The sequence below is a fragment of the Drepanopeziza brunnea genome, assembly GCF_022702325.1.
Source record: "Drepanopeziza brunnea f. sp. 'multigermtubi' strain 214-2 chromosome Unknown ctg1, whole genome shotgun sequence".
Lineage (NCBI taxonomy): Eukaryota > Fungi > Ascomycota > Leotiomycetes > Helotiales > Drepanopezizaceae > Drepanopeziza > Drepanopeziza brunnea.
The window spans coordinates 554,833-570,083 of NW_027094064.1; the positions used below are offsets into that span (position 1 = coordinate 554,833).

General features: G+C 50.1%; 3 protein-coding genes across 3 annotated transcripts; 2 read left to right on the forward strand and 1 right to left on the reverse strand.

The window, feature by feature from the left end:
- Nucleotides 1-333: 333 nt before the first annotated feature.
- Nucleotides 334-4,953, forward strand: L3040_000121 (uncharacterized protein; the record flags this gene model as incomplete). The annotated part of the gene is made up of 6 exons (XM_066155027.1): nt 334-822; nt 872-2,816; nt 3,333-3,482; nt 3,642-4,035; nt 4,086-4,624; nt 4,685-4,953. The coding sequence occupies 6 exons, from the start codon at nt 334-336 to the stop codon at nt 4,951-4,953; spliced, it is 3,786 nt and encodes a 1,261-aa protein (XP_066013091.1).
- Nucleotides 4,954-8,187: 3,234 nt separating this feature from the next.
- Nucleotides 8,188-8,990, forward strand: L3040_000122 (uncharacterized protein; the record flags this gene model as incomplete). The annotated part of the gene is made up of 3 exons (XM_007295146.2): nt 8,188-8,427; nt 8,518-8,652; nt 8,709-8,990. The coding sequence occupies 3 exons, from the start codon at nt 8,188-8,190 to the stop codon at nt 8,988-8,990; spliced, it is 657 nt and encodes a 218-aa protein (XP_007295208.2).
- Nucleotides 8,991-11,213: 2,223 nt separating this feature from the next.
- Nucleotides 11,214-12,848, reverse strand: L3040_000123 (uncharacterized protein; the record flags this gene model as incomplete). Its single annotated transcript, XM_007295147.1, has 2 exons — nt 11,214-12,722; nt 12,807-12,848. The coding sequence occupies 2 exons, from the start codon at nt 12,846-12,848 to the stop codon at nt 11,214-11,216; spliced, it is 1,551 nt and encodes a 516-aa protein (XP_007295209.1).
- Between the last annotated feature and the right edge of the window lie 2,403 nt (nt 12,849-15,251).

Consider the following 15,251-nt stretch of genomic DNA (forward strand, 5'->3'; position numbering starts at 1 on the left):
TAGGGATTCCGCGCTCCCACCCCTTTCGAGAGAGAAACGCTTTGGTTACCTACGCGATCCGTCCCATCCGGTGTCCCCTGATGAACGACCGTCTCCTCGAAACTAGACTCGACTCTGGCTTGTACAAACCTTTGTGTGCTCTGTGAACACGAACCGATATCTGCTCTCCGATCGTCAATACTCATTCATCGACCAGACTCTGCGAATACATGCTCGAACATACTCTAAATTTGCTGGGCGGATCAACGCACTGAGGGCTGCTTTCAGAGCGATATTTGGATCCAGCTTGCCCCGAGGGGGCCTCTGCAAATTTCCAGCTGCTAACCTACCGCCATGGCTATCTCGTACAAAGAGCCTGAGCCGCCGGCTCCTGAAGATGATGATGAAGGCGCGCCCATAGAGCCTGTGTCCACGAAACGATTGCGCTGGGCGACTCAGAGACACGCGGGAAACAAAGGGAAGAACAAACGCAGTTCGATCATGGGGCGCTTAGGACATAAAGGTTCAATGAGCAGTGAGAAGAAGAGGTTCTCCACTGGAGGAGATTCTCTAGGGGGTGTTCAGGGTCGGCCAGAATCGACTGATGAGGGTCCGGAAGAGGAGGTCGTCGACGACCAGGAGGGCCAAGGGCCGAGAAAAGTATACTTCAACCTCCCACTACCTCCGGAAGCAGTAGATGAAGACGGGCATCCTGCCCAGCAATTTCGCAGGAACAAGATCAGGACGGCGAAGTACACGGCAATCAGTTTCATCCCAAAGAATCTGTACTTCCAGTTTCAAAATATCGCCAACGTTTACTTCCTGTTCTTGATTATTCTAGCTGTAGGCACGCCAATCAAGTTCTAGAAGATCAGTGCTGACAAATATACAGTTCTTTAGTATTTTCGGAGCGTCGAACCCGATACTGAACGCCGTACCCTTAATTGTTATCGTGGCTATCACGGCTGTGAAAGACTCAGTGGAAGATTACCGGCGGACGATTCTAGACAACGAACTGAACAATTCTCCGGTACATCGACTGATTGGCTGGAACAATGTAAACGTCAACGACGGTGACATATCCCTCTGGAGGCGAATCAAGAAAGCAACATCTCGAGCGATGCTCTCTCTGTGGCGCAAATTGAAGAAGGGCAAGCCGACTCCTGGCAATGAATATGCCTCACGGGCTATGGATGAGTCGCGAGCATCGATTGATACAAGGCGACATTCTGCGATGTCCACAACCTCTCACAGAGAGTCCTATGCCTCAGCTAGAGAAGACATACAAATGACCCCTGTGCCATCCCCTCTACCTAGAGAGAACAATCTGACAGTTCCTGATCCTTTGGAGCGCCCAGGCTCAGCATTCTCTTTCCAGGACGCAAACCACTCTCCTATCAAGAAGAACTTCGGAAATCTGATAAATCCAGCTCGTCAAGCTTCTGGCAAGGCCCGATTCCACCTTGACTACTGGAAGAATGTCAAAGTAGGGGATTTTGTCGGACTTTACAATGATGATCAAATCCCTGCAGATATTGTGATTCTTTCGACTTCCGATCCTGATGGGGCTTGTTATGTCGAAACCAAGAATCTGGATGGAGAAACGAATCTGAAAGTACGACACGCGCTTCGAAGTGGTAGGAAAATTAAGCATGCCCGTGATTGTGAAAAGACGGAGTTTTTCATTGACAGCGAACCGCCTCAAGCAAATCTCTACCAATACAGTGCTGTTACACGCTGGACACAAAGAGACTCCAAGGATCCGGATTCTCCAGGGGAGGAAATGGCAGAGCCAGTTTCTATCAACAACATGCTTCTGAGAGGGTGTAACCTGCGGAACACTGAATGGGTTCTAGGTGTTGTGATCTTTACTGGATTCGATACCAAGATCATGATCAACTCTGGAATCACACCTAGCAAACGTTCTCGAATTTCCCGAGAGCTGAACTGGAATGTCATCTACAATTTCATCATCCTGGTTTTCATGTGCCTCGCCTCCGGGATCTACATGGGCGTCTACTGGGGCAAGTCGGGCACCTCTATCGTTTACTTCGAATTCGGCTCGATCGCTGATGGAAAACCGGCACTGGATGGTTTCATCACTTTCTGGGCAGCTATCATTTTGTTCCAGAATTTGGTGCCCATTTCCTTGTACATCTCTCTTGAAGTTATCAAGACATGCCAGGCTTTCTTTATCTACAGCGACTCCGAAATGTACTATGAGAAGCTCGACTACCCGTGTACCCCCAAGTCTTGGAACATTTCGGATGATCTTGGTCAAATTGAATACATCTTCTCCGACAAGACTGGGACACTTACTCAGAATGTCATGGAGTTCAAGAAGGCTACGATCAACGGAGTTCCGTACGGCGAAGCCTACACCGAAGCTCAGGCCGGTATGCAGAAGCGACAAGGTATCGATGTTGAGAAGGAGGGAGCAAGAGCACGAGAGGAAATTGCGCAGGCCCGAGTGAAGATGATTGCGGATATTAGGAAGCTCCACAACAATCCATATCTTCACGACAGTGACTTGACCTTTGTGGCTCCCGATTTCATCACCGATATGGCCGGTCACTCAGGTCCTGAGCAGCAGAACGCCAACGAGCAGTTCATGCTAGCTCTGGCTCTATGCCATACAGTTATTGCCGAGATGAGCCCTGGGGATCCACCAAAAATCGAGTTCAAGGCCCAATCTCCTGATGAGGCCGCCCTAGTTGCTACTGCTAGAGATGTTGGCTACACTGTTTTGGGCAACTCGACTGACGGGATCCGCTTGAACATTCAGGGAGAGGACAAATCCTTCAAAGTTCTCAACACTCTGGAGTTCAATTCGACCCGTAAGCGCATGAGCGCTATTATCAGAATGCCCGACAACAGAATCATTCTGTATTGCAAGGGCGCTGATAGTATGATATACTCACGCCTCAAGCCAGGAGAGCAATCAGAGCTTCGTAGAACGACCGCGGAGCACCTCGAAATGTTTGCACGGGAAGGTCTCCGAACACTCTGCATCGCTCAGAGAGAACTCGGGGAAGAGGAATATCAAACATGGAACAAAGAGCACGAAATGGCCTCCGCAGCGATTACGGACCGAGAAGACAAGCTGGAAGAGGTTTCTGATCGGATCGAGCGCGAACTGACACTTTTGGGTGGCACTGCTATCGAAGATCGTCTTCAAGAAGGCGTTCCTGATACAATTGCTATCCTTGCTGAGGCAGGTATCAAACTTTGGGTCTTGACCGGAGACAAGGTCGAGACGGCCATCAACATCGGCTTCTCCTGCAACTTATTAAATAATGACATGGAACTCATTTTATTGAAAATTGACGACGATACTCTTGGAAGCGCCGAAGCTGCGCTTGACAAGCACTTGGCCACCTTCAATATGACAGGTAGCGACTCTGAGCTGAAAGCTGCCCGAAAGAGTCACGAACCACCGGCACCAACCCATGCCATTATCATTGATGGTGATGCTCTCAAATTGGTTCTAGAGCCTAAAATCCGTCAGAAGTTCCTACTTCTTTGCAAGCAATGCAAGTCCGTTCTCTGCTGTCGTGTCAGCCCCGCGCAGAAAGCAGCTGTGGTGCAGATGGTAAAGAATGGCTTGGATGTCATGACTCTGTCCATTGGTGACGGGGCAAATGATGTGGCCATGATTCAAGAGGCCGATGTTGGGGTTGGTATTGCGGGAGAGGAAGGGCGACAAGCTGTCATGTCTGCCGATTATGCCATTGGCCAATTTCGCTTCTTGCAAAGACTTGTGCTCGTACACGGACGATGGTCATACCGGAGACTCGCAGAAACGATTGCCAATTTCTTCTATAAGAACATTGTCTGGACGTTCACCATCTTCTGGTACCAGATCTACTGCAGCTTCGACCAAACCTACCTGTACGACTACACATACATTCTGCTCTTCAATTTGGCCTTTACATCACTGCCAGTCGTCTTTATGGGTGTCCTTGATCAGGATGTTAGTGACAAGGTCTGTCTCGCCGTGCCACAGCTGTATCGCCGTGGTATCGAGCGACTTGAATGGACACAGACGAAGTTCTGGTATGATCTTTCCTCATTACTGCGAATCTACCACGCTAACCACAACACAGGTTCTACATGATCGATGGGATATACCAATCTGTGGTCTTGTACTACATGGCTTACTTGGCCTTCGCACCCGGAAATTTTGTCACCACCAATGGTCGGAACATTGACGACCGAGTACGTTTCGGTGTCTACATCGCCCCGGCTGCCATCATGGTCATCAACACCTACATCCTGCTCAACTCTTATCGTTGGGATTGGCTCATGTTACTCCTGGTCTCTGTCAGTAATTTGCTGGTTTGGTTCTGGACAGGTGTTTATTCCGCCTTTTCGTCATCGGGCTTCTTCTACAAGGCCGCCGCAGAGACTTTCTCACAGCCGACCTTTTGGGCAGTCACATGTCTTTCGACAGTCCTCTGTCTGGCACCCAGATTCTCCATCAAGGCCATTCAGAAGATATACTTCCCGTACGACGTGGACATCGTCCGCGAACAAGTCCGCCAAGGAAAATTCGATCATCTTGAGGTACCCTCCGCCCTAAAGCCTTCCGTAGACGAAATCTCGAATGGATCCTCTTCCACCTCGTACGAAATCGTGAAGCCGAGTAAGCATACCCAGAGTCCGAGCATTGACGAAGACCAACGGCCAATTTACCCCCCATCAGTTGCCACGCACAATCCTCGAAGCCAAAATGGTAGTGACGGCACAGACTTCACGCGACATCGACAATCGGTAGAGCAGTCTACTATCCGCCCATCAGTGGACCGGGGCAGACCTTCCTACGATAGGATACGAGCGTCGATGGATCGGGTACGGCCAAGTTACGAGCGAAGCAACGACTTCACGTCGGCGGCTCTCCTGAATCGCGTCGAGTCCAGCAACTCTCATGAATTCCATCGAGAAAACAGTCAGAAGAGCTTGAATCCTTTTTAATGAACTCCCCAGACATCTCAAGAATCTCTCCTTTGCCTCTGGCATCAAAACGCTTGAGTTCGCCCCGGCTGGGGCTGGGCTTGTACATACAACAACAACAACAACAACAACAACAACACCCCGTTTTCTACCTCTCTTCTCTTGATAAAAAGGAGATTTTCCCGACCCACGAACTTGGGATCTACTACATGAGCGATCTACGACCTGGGGTTTTTTCGTCTTTCTCTTTTTCCTTCTCCTTTCGCGATCTTGGTTTTCTGCTGCATAGGCGTTCGGTGGTGTTAGCAGGGCCGGTAAGACGGGGTTCGGAAGCTCTTTGCATTTCTCCTCAGCCGCTTCATGGGGCTTTCTGGGAGCCGGGGGGTGGGGGGCGGGGGGCGGCTGGCTGCTGCGGTTTGCGGATTGAGGATAGATCGAGATGAATATTTTGAGGGAGTGGGTGGCAGGGTGGTCTGGTGGTGCGCCTGATGGTGACGGGCAAGTGTGAGATCTATGTAGATATGGCATCCATGGTTGTACGCAGAACAATAATTGAACAAAGCTCAAACTACCTGCCTCCTTCTCTTGCTACTGCTGAGTCTTGTGAGCCACTCTCTCCACGTACCCGAGCTGGATAGGGCTGTTATTGGACAGCGTGGATCCCTTCCCTGCTACCTCGAATTGAAGCCAACCCCTTTTCTCGAACATGCTTACTCAAGAGGCCGGTAGATAGGTAGTAGTAGGATTACTTTGACGAGACATATGGGACACACCCCCACGCATACATCCATACATACCGTACATACATCCATACATACAGCCAGCCTGAGAACCGTCGGTCTAGGCGAGTGAGTGAGTGAGTGAATCGGGCCTCGGGGTCTGATAAACTCGGCTAGAGTCTTGGCACAAAGACCGGATAAATACTTCCTCCTAGTAGGGGAGCCAGCCCCTCGACGGACTTTTCGAAATTGCTCTAGGTATGTACTAGCTAGGTACGTGCGTAGTACAGTACTTACAGTAGTAGTAGTACTACCGGTACGTACGTACTTGTCCTTATGCGGCCGGAATCCGGGGCGGGGGTGATTGAATCACCGATTACGGAATGACGGGGAAGAAGAAGAAGAGACGAGGGGGAGAATAAGAATTAAGGTGTGAGATAAGCTCTGGTGTGTGAGGCTGTTAAGGCGAAGGATCGATGGTCTGGATTACGTACGGAGTAGTGGTACTTGGCCGGGCTAGGCTAGGCTGGGCTGGGCTGGGCTGGGCTTTGACGGAAGCGAAAAGGGTCGCTTGTGGGTTGGGTTGGGTTGGATTGGATTGGATTGATTGGATTGATTGGATTGGATTGGATTGGATTGGATTGATCGGATTGGATTGGACTGGATTGGTGAGGCGTTCTCGATGGTGCGATGTGTGTGGCGAAGGATGATCAAGGACTGACTGGATGTGGTCGAACAAAGAGAGTGGGGGAGGGCCGGGTGGTAAGTAAGGCTGGGTTAGGTTAGCTTTAGCCAGGCAGACCCGTCGAATTTACTACTACTACCTACTACTACCGGTACTACTGTACGTACCTATCTGTACTGACTGACCTCATGACGATCTCGCGATAGGTCAGGCTCAAATCACTTCACGTACCAGACTCGATTTCAAAACAAGAGGACATATCACATTTGGCTCTCAATAAACTCACTTTGCCTTCGGCCTTCTGGAAGCGAATTCACCTTCGCTCGCGTTTGAATACCTAAGGTACCTACCTACGTAGTACCTACACATTCAGTCCCCAAAACTCCTTCCTAAAACGGCCGTCTCCTCCTCCGCCCTTTCCCCTCCCCCCGGTGATGCATATCAGAGCACGTGCTCTCTCTCGTCTCCTCACCGCCCGGATCAGGCCCACCGCGCTTACCTCATCTAGCGCGTCTGGTCTTCTTTAAGTTAAGACCACGGCCACATTTTGCTCATTTCCAAAAACCACTTGTCCCAAAGAGATTCGCAGAAACACGTTTGTCGACCGGAATCCCTGCCACCTCGCGATACCGAATCGAGCCGAATTACGACAAACCAAACAAACCACAAGTACAGAAGCGAGAACTATATCGGCTTCAATCTTTTTTGAACCTCCTGCTGCAGGTACGTGCCGGTGTGGTGTGGTGTGGTGTGCTCTGCTCTACTCTGCTCTGCTCTGTTCTGCTCTGCCCTGCCCTGCCCTGCCCTGCCCTGCTCTGCCCTTCCTTCTTCAAGTGTTGGTGGCTTCTCGGACTGGACTGGATTGCATTGCATTGGATTGGATTGCATTGCATTGCATTCCCTTCGCGCATCTTCTTCGTCCCCAATCCATCCATCCATCCATCCATCCATCCATCCATCCATCCTCCTGCCGACACGTCGAGGTCGATTGACTTGACTCCTTTGGGATGAGGCGAGTAGTATCGTCTCGAGGTATCATTCTCGATTTCTCTTGGCGGTCAGGGCTGGAATGAATGGAACCCCCTTTTTCTCCCCTCACACTTGGTTCCTCTGCGGATGTAACACGGGCTTCGTCCGATGTTTGATGTCTGCTGGATACGCCTCGTAGGCATGCCCTGGCTTGCTCGTCTGTCTGCATGCCAGCACTTGCTGCCCTTTTCCTTGGTCACGCTGGCAATCTTTGGGTGGGGGGGGCATTCTGGGCAATCGGGGTAGTCGGGGCAATTGACCCCTCCAGTCTGCCCTCGGGTCCATCCAGCCCGCCCCAGCCTCCACCTTTTATTTCCGAGCCACCTTCTGGTATCCGCCTGCTCTGTGCTCCCCTCCCCCCCCCCCCCCCCCCCCCCCCCCCCCCCCCCCCCAATCTATTCTTTTTCTGTCGTCCCGCTCCATCCCCATACCCGCCGCACAGCCCTCAATGTCAATCACTCAATCAATCAATTAATCTATCTGTCTATCTACCGGTACCTATCAGTCAATCGCTAATTCCCACTTCTTTGCTCTTCAGCTTTCCCCCTCCCCTCGTCGGAAAACGCCTTCTCCAGTATTTTCCTTCCCCCATTCAGCTTAGCTAAGCTGAGCTGAGCTAAGGCTGAGCTCAGTCTCTTCTCGTCCCTCACGTCGTAGCTGATTGACTCGGATCTGCCCTTTCACGCCAACCTCAATCCAGCTCTTCGCGACCAGGTTTCTGCGACAAGCAAAGGTACCCCCATATCCAGTAAGGTCACCGGCACGCAACTCAAAAGAGTCAAACTCGTCATACCCAAAAAAAAAATAAAAGATATATCAACTATGGCCGATATCACCGACCAACACGATCAGGGCTCGCCATCCGCCCTCGACGACCACGCCGTCGGGAATAGCAACGAGGGTCGCGGCGTCAAGCGTCAACGCGCCGCCGCAGCCGACGACGATGATGACGATGATGACAAGCCCGGGCGCGAGCGCAGGAAGATCGAGATCAAGTTCATCACGGATAAGTCGCGTCGTCACATCACCTTCTCGAAGCGCAAAGCCGGCATCATGAAAAAGGTCAGTCAACAACCGCATCAATTCGCGCGTCGCGCCAGTTGCGATCGCTCTCGCGCCGGAAAGTTACTGATTCATTTATTTAACTATTAGGCATACGAGTTGTCCGTCCTCACGGGTACTCAAGTCCTTCTCCTCGTCGTATCGGAAACCGGCCTGGTTTACACATTCACAACCCCGAAGCTCCAACCTCTGGTTACCAAGGCGGAAGGAAAGAACTTGATACAAGTACGTTGCGCGCGGCCATTCGATACTCAAAGCACTTACTAACTCACACCTACCAGGCCTGCTTGAACGCCCCCGAACCCGCTGGCAATGGAGAGAATGGAGTCGACGACCAAAACACCGTCGAGTCGCCAGAGGAGTCGGCCCCGCAACATCTCCCGCCTCAAGGACGCGCCGGAATGCCACAGCAGGCACAAAACATGCACCCGGGCTACATGCCGCAGAGTATCGAGCAACAACAAGCTATGGCCTACCAAAATTACGTCGCCCAGCAGCAAAGAGGCAGCTACCCGATGCCTCCTCAAGGAGGAATTCCCCAGCAACACTCGCATCAAGCATAAAGTCAAGCTTACATCCCAGTACACGGAGGGGTCGTCTTTAAACCTGATACCCGACACATAATACAACGCATCACAACGTTCGTGTCCTGCGAGACCTGAACACTTTCATCCTTGTCACATTGGTGTTACGGTGTCGATTTCTTCTTCTTCTTCTTCTTCTTCTTCTTCTTCTTCTTCTTCTCTTCTTCCTGGGGTTTCCTCTTCCTCTTCGACTGGCTCATTTGAAAATCGAAAACGGTACACTCGTGGAATAATCAATTAATATTCCTTCATCTTCTCTCGTAGGGGGGAGGGGTTTTTGATCGGATACAAGGGCTGATGACAGACGATGAACGCATGTTGATGGACGGGATGGGGTGAACGGCCGGGTCGGATCGGGTCGGGCAGGATTCTTCAAGAAACGTTTTTGGGAAGATATTTCGCTTCCAGGCTTGCTTCAATTGAGGGTTGCGAATCTTTAATTTCCTTGGGCTGATTATCTTTTTTCTCGCGCTGGGTTTTAGGGGGCCGGAAGGTTACACGATCCTCTCTTATCTCTCTGTCTGTGCCACTGTCTATGTCTCTGTCGCTCAACTACCTATTTGTCTCCGTCTCTCTGTCTCTGTGTGTACAGTATTATTCTGTGGCCCTGATATGGTGAGGCCTACCGCGGCGGATGGAATTGATCGACCTGCTTGAAACAAACGTTCTATGCCATTGGTTTGTTTGCCTCTTGCCTAATGTGACTTGACTCTCTCTGTCCTACTTGAATCACGAGTCTTCTTCTCTGGAGAAGGTAGGTAGGTAGGTAGGTAGGTGGGTTCGGATCGCTACTCTCGAAGGAAGCACTGCGTTCCTCCTTTTTCTTATCCTGTTTGGTATGTATGTAGAGTCCGGATGGGGTGGGATGGATGGGTGGGTGGATGGATGAATAGGATCATTTTAGAAGGGATGTTTGGGAGATTTGGGAGGTTGGAAGTTGGATGTTGGATGGAGTTGGATGGAGTTGGAAGGGGGGATGAGACCCTTTCTCTCTCTCTCTTTCTCTCTCTCTCTCCCTCTCCCTCTTTTCTTTTGATTTTAAGCAATGGAAATGGAAATGAAAATGAAATGGAAATGGAAATGGAAATGGAAATGGAAATGGACGAATCGATGAATGTGGATGCTCTTCCAAGGATGCACGTTGGAGTGGAAGCTTGAAGACTCGGAATCCGTGGAAATTTTTTGGTCTGAGGGTTAGTTAAGTACGTAAGTAAGTAAGTATACCTACCGTATGCAAGTTAGTAAGTGAGTATATGTATGTAAGTGCAAAAAAAAAAAAAAAAAATACAGTAAGGTATGTATGTATGTATGTATGTATGTATGTATGTATGTATGTATGTATGTTCAAGTCTTGAGCTCATATACCGTACGTATCCTTTCTTGCTTTTGAACCTCCGTTGGCTTTTGAATCGGCCTTTTTGCGTGTCCTTTTTTTGCGTATCCTTTTCTTTTTCTTTTTTTTTTTTTTTTTTTTTTTTTTTTTTTTTCCACTCTCGTGACTTCTTCGCGGTTTTCGCGCAGTTTTTCCGCAGTTCTTTCGCTCGTTGACTGGGATGGTTTGGCTGTGCAGAGAGCGAAAAAGGGAAGGGAGAGGGAGAGGGGAAAGGTCTTTTTTTCTAGTCGTGACGGAAAACAATAAAGGAAAAGTGAAGAGGAGAGGAGAGAGGAAAATGTGGACCAATATAGATACATATATATATATATATACCTGCCTACCTACCTAGCTAGTCAAAAAAAGATTTATATTGTATGAGCGAAGAAGACAATACGGAGGCAGACATGACCATCTAGTCATTGCTCTGATGATTATTTCTGGCAATCGATCCTCTCCGTCCGTTCCCTGTCTTCTGCGCTCTCTGTAAAAACGCGATTCCAACTCCCTCTCTCTGCCCGTGTACAATACCCGATTCCATAGCCGAGCCCTTAAAATAAACTTGCTTCATAGCTTTGTCTGTCCTCCTTCTAAACGCCCTGCCCTGCCCCTGATATCCTAGATAGCCGTCGTGCATCGTACATATGAAAAACGACCCTCGTCTTTGAATGAAAAACGCCCTATCCATGTCTTAGACCCTAGCCCCAGTTCCCCAAAAGATAACGCCCGGACTCCGTTCAGTTTTGTGAAGCCTTGTGCCTGCCTAGCAGCGGCCGGATACCAATTCGTATTTTTCTCCTCGCCCCTTCTTCAGTGTGAATGTGATGTTGTTACAATATCACCGACTCCGAAGGCCCAGCGCCCCCATCTCCACCGCTAGGGCTAGAGGACGGCTTCCTACTCCCATCCCCTCGTTTCCACCAATGCATGGCCCAGAATCCGCCAGTAGCATCCTGGGATCTCTGCCGCCTTCCACTTCCGCGTGGTGATGGTCTAGCCGTGAATCCCGGGAATCCAGTCGAACGCCGCCTCCTCCTCCGCTGGAATGTATTCACTCGTAAAAGCGAGGTGTTCTCGTCCGGTTCCTCTGCTAGCCCTGTCGGGGACGCCGAAGCCGGCAGATTCGTAGATGCTCGTCTCGGTGGTCTCCCTGGGGAGGGCGTCCCCTTCGCGGTATCGTGTTCCAGCTCGCCCCATATCTCATCTGCTTCCGTAAGTCGTACCGTCTTGCGGGCCTGTCTGGAGGCACCTAGGACTGCATCGAATTTTCTGGTAGGAGTTGAAGGCTCGTTGCGAAGCAGGGCTTGGTTCTCTGCACCGACGGCAGCTTCTTCGTCGGCGATGAGGAAGTCGGCCGACTCGTCGTTGTCCGTATCTTCTACGAAACCGAGGCCGGGCGCGAGAGCGCTCTGTGCCACTGGTGAAGGAGTTTGTTCGTCTGAGAGGCGCCAGGAGAGGGCTAGGACTCCCGAGAGCAGAATTACGGTTCCTAGAGCGATGAGGCAAGCTTGTGGGGCTGAGAGACGGTCTGTTTGCTCAAAGTAGATAAGTCCGTCCAGGATGGCGATGATGTTGTAAATGCAGAAGACGAGCGGGTATAACACGCTGGTGGAGACTAGCTTCAGCCCACGGTGCAGATAGTAGAGCTGAGTGAGGGCAAGGGTAACTAGGCCCAGGAGGATGGCCCAGGACTGCCATCTGTTGAACTGATTGACGCGGTCGATGATTGTACGTACAAGCAGCTCTACTGCTGACTTCGCCACGAGCAAAGAATGTGCAGATAGTATTCCACTGATGGAACCGTATGCCAGACCAAGCAGGAGCCGCATTCGTGGTGAAGAGGATATGCTTGGGATTCTAGACAAGAATGCAGCCGTGCCAATAATTCCAAGTACCAGTATGAGCTGGAATACCATCCACAGCACAAATGTCCTCCTACCCAGCAATTGTAGCAGTTGATCCAGACTATGTGCCGGCTCCGGTATAGCCCCAAAGATGGCAATCAGCACCGCGCCGCTGCTCACCAGCAGTGTTCCTCCCAAAGACCATCTCGTGAACGGCTCTCCCAGAATCAACGTTGCGCAAATCGAGTTGAACACTAGGCCAGACGCTTGCAGTGTAGATAGGACGGGTAGTGGTAGCGTCGTTATCTGGATAGTGCTCCCGACCAGGTTCGATAGGATGAACATGGCCATGCCCAGCTGCCATCGCCGCCGGCGGTAGGGAGGGCGTCGGGCATCGTAGGGGCGCTTCTCGTCTTCTAGGAGGTGAGACTTTCGCTGCAGCGTGAGCCCGAGACTTTGGATGCTGGTCGAAAGCAGACCGACGAGAATACCTATCTGCGGATCCCATATTGTCAGTAATATTCAAAGTCTGAGGAGGGTTGGGAGAGTTGAAGGTAGGAAGGGGAGCGAGAGACGGACAGCTACGCTCCCTTCTGGCGACAGGTCGCCCAGGTTTCCCATGACGCAGGTGTACTCGGGTCGCAAAGCCTCATTTCATTCGGAATCTTTGTGTCGTCGACTCCCTGATCTGGTGTGTTGGCAATCGTGAGTGTTGGAGCGCTTCTCGAGTCAGAGGTCGAGCTGTGAGAGACGACTCGCGGTCAAGGTCGACTGACTGACTGACTTGCAGCCCCCGGTCTCGCTTCGGCTCTACAGTTTATTTATAGGGAATTTAGAAGTAAGCTTCGCATGCGATGCGATTTAAGGATGCGAGCCGATTCTTAACGGCGGAACGGGTGGATATTGAAACTCTACAATGTCTATGTGGTATATGGTAGACGCATCATAGGCTACGGAAACAAAGCTGAGCTCTGGTCCACTCACTGAGTGCAAGGATACCGCAACCTCATACTTGGAACATCATTACCAGACCTCGTGGTCAGATAACGAATTTATTGGGAGGTGATACAAGTTACTCCTCGAATACTGATCCGGTTATGATTCGAATGCCGTGTCACAAGTCATGTTATTCGTGTTGCGGGACATGAGTCGTCCTTAGCCTGTCTCTCTATCTTTCTCTTATGGACCGACCACCCAGAAGCCGAGTCCAGTTCTGTTGAGTTTGCAAAATATCACAGAAGATGGCTGTGATACTGATTACAATGCCAGCATGAGCGTGTTCTTTCATCAATTAACGATATACACAATTCCTGGGGTAGTATATAGTTTCCCCATGCAGTTGGACCGCGGCTTCCAAAGCCCGAAGCGAGTCAAGTGTGGTTTCAAAACACTATTGTGCCTTGACGTGGCATTAGCAATCGGCTGGTGAGACATTGAAATCCTTAAAATTGTTATTCTTGGATTTGATCGCCTCTTCACAAGTTCTAGTTAAAGAAGATTCTAATTATTCATCACCCCGTAATGTTTCTGTCATAGTTCATATACTTCTGGAGAAAATACAGCTCGGCTAGGCATACGCTCATCCCATCTTGTTTTGGCGTAGGATTGTCTGCTCAAGCTAAGTACTTCAAGGTTGTATTTCTCCATTGTGTGTCATGAATTGACTTAGACATTCTATAAAAGCAAATATCTTTCGATGAAAGCAAACACTTCTTCCCAGTGTCCTCCACCATACTTACCTCAGCCATCTAGTCGTCGTCTTCCTCAATCGCGCAATTCATTAAGTACAGATGTCTGTCTTTCTTTAACAGTATACAGCCTACCAAACACCACATGGCACATCGACACCAAAGATGCTGAGCTTGAGTATTGAACTGGATAGATGACATGAATCAGGGCCCAAAAGTCGAAATTCTATTCCACGAGAAATACAATCGCCTACATATTTTTATATTCTTCGGCCATTAACTGATTTCCCCCTCCACTCCGTGTTTGTCTACGATTCCCCTGCATGCTCCTAGCTTGCCCCTATGGTAGACTTAGTGATCACTAGGTATACAGCATGGAGAGGACAGTGGACTTCGTCCACAAAATCCAACAGCAACATATGAAGAGAAAAGAGAGATATGGATGAATCACAGTGTAGAGATCCCGCTTACATACACTTTGTTCCACCTGCCTAGTCCCGCCCCCGTTTGCGCCGAGAACACTCGAGGAGTAAAACTAACCGAATTAAGCTGAGGAGTGTGTTCCCGTACTGCCTCTTCTCTATTAGGTACTAGCAGCGCATTGAATTGGTGCCTTAGTGTGAGCGAAAGCGATTGAAAGGGGAGGGACTGGCTAGCCAATGAAGGGTTTCAAAGGCAAACTACGCATAAAATCATCGAGTCCCCCTTTCCAAGTTCTCTCGACGAGGATGCTTTGATTTACATCAACAGACAACCAGAACAGGGAAGAGACAATATGGTCCTCTGGTATCAATTCAAAAGCACGGCGAGCTCACTCCGTGGAATTTAGTCCAGCTATGTGCAAGTGACCAGGATGCTCAAGCCGGATCTTGTTGAGGCATTACTTCAGAATTCCCTGGTTTCAGCCAGGATGAAAGGTTGGCCCGGGCAGTGAAAGCTGCATCGGGGCTTTAATTTGTTCTGAAGCTGACGGATGAGCAAGAGCGACTCCAAGGTGGACGGCTGGTATGCTGACCTCAGCCTACTGGATTATACCAGGCGACCATCCAGAGATAAGCACGAGATCGAAAAATTTGCAGAGTCTCCAGTGGTATCTTTTCAGAGACGAAAATCCGCAATGACTAATAGACAGTCTTTTGGGTGCTCCCTCTTATGAATTAGGAAGCGCCTCAGCGCCATTATTGACTTGAAAAATAGAGCACTTTCCTACTAAGATGCTCACCCTCATATCGGTGTCCCATCACCCCATCCCTTCAAGATGTAGCAAACGCCAGCTGCCAGCTCTCTTGATAGAATCACCGTCTTAATCTTCGTTCAAATGAAGCAAGCGAAGCTG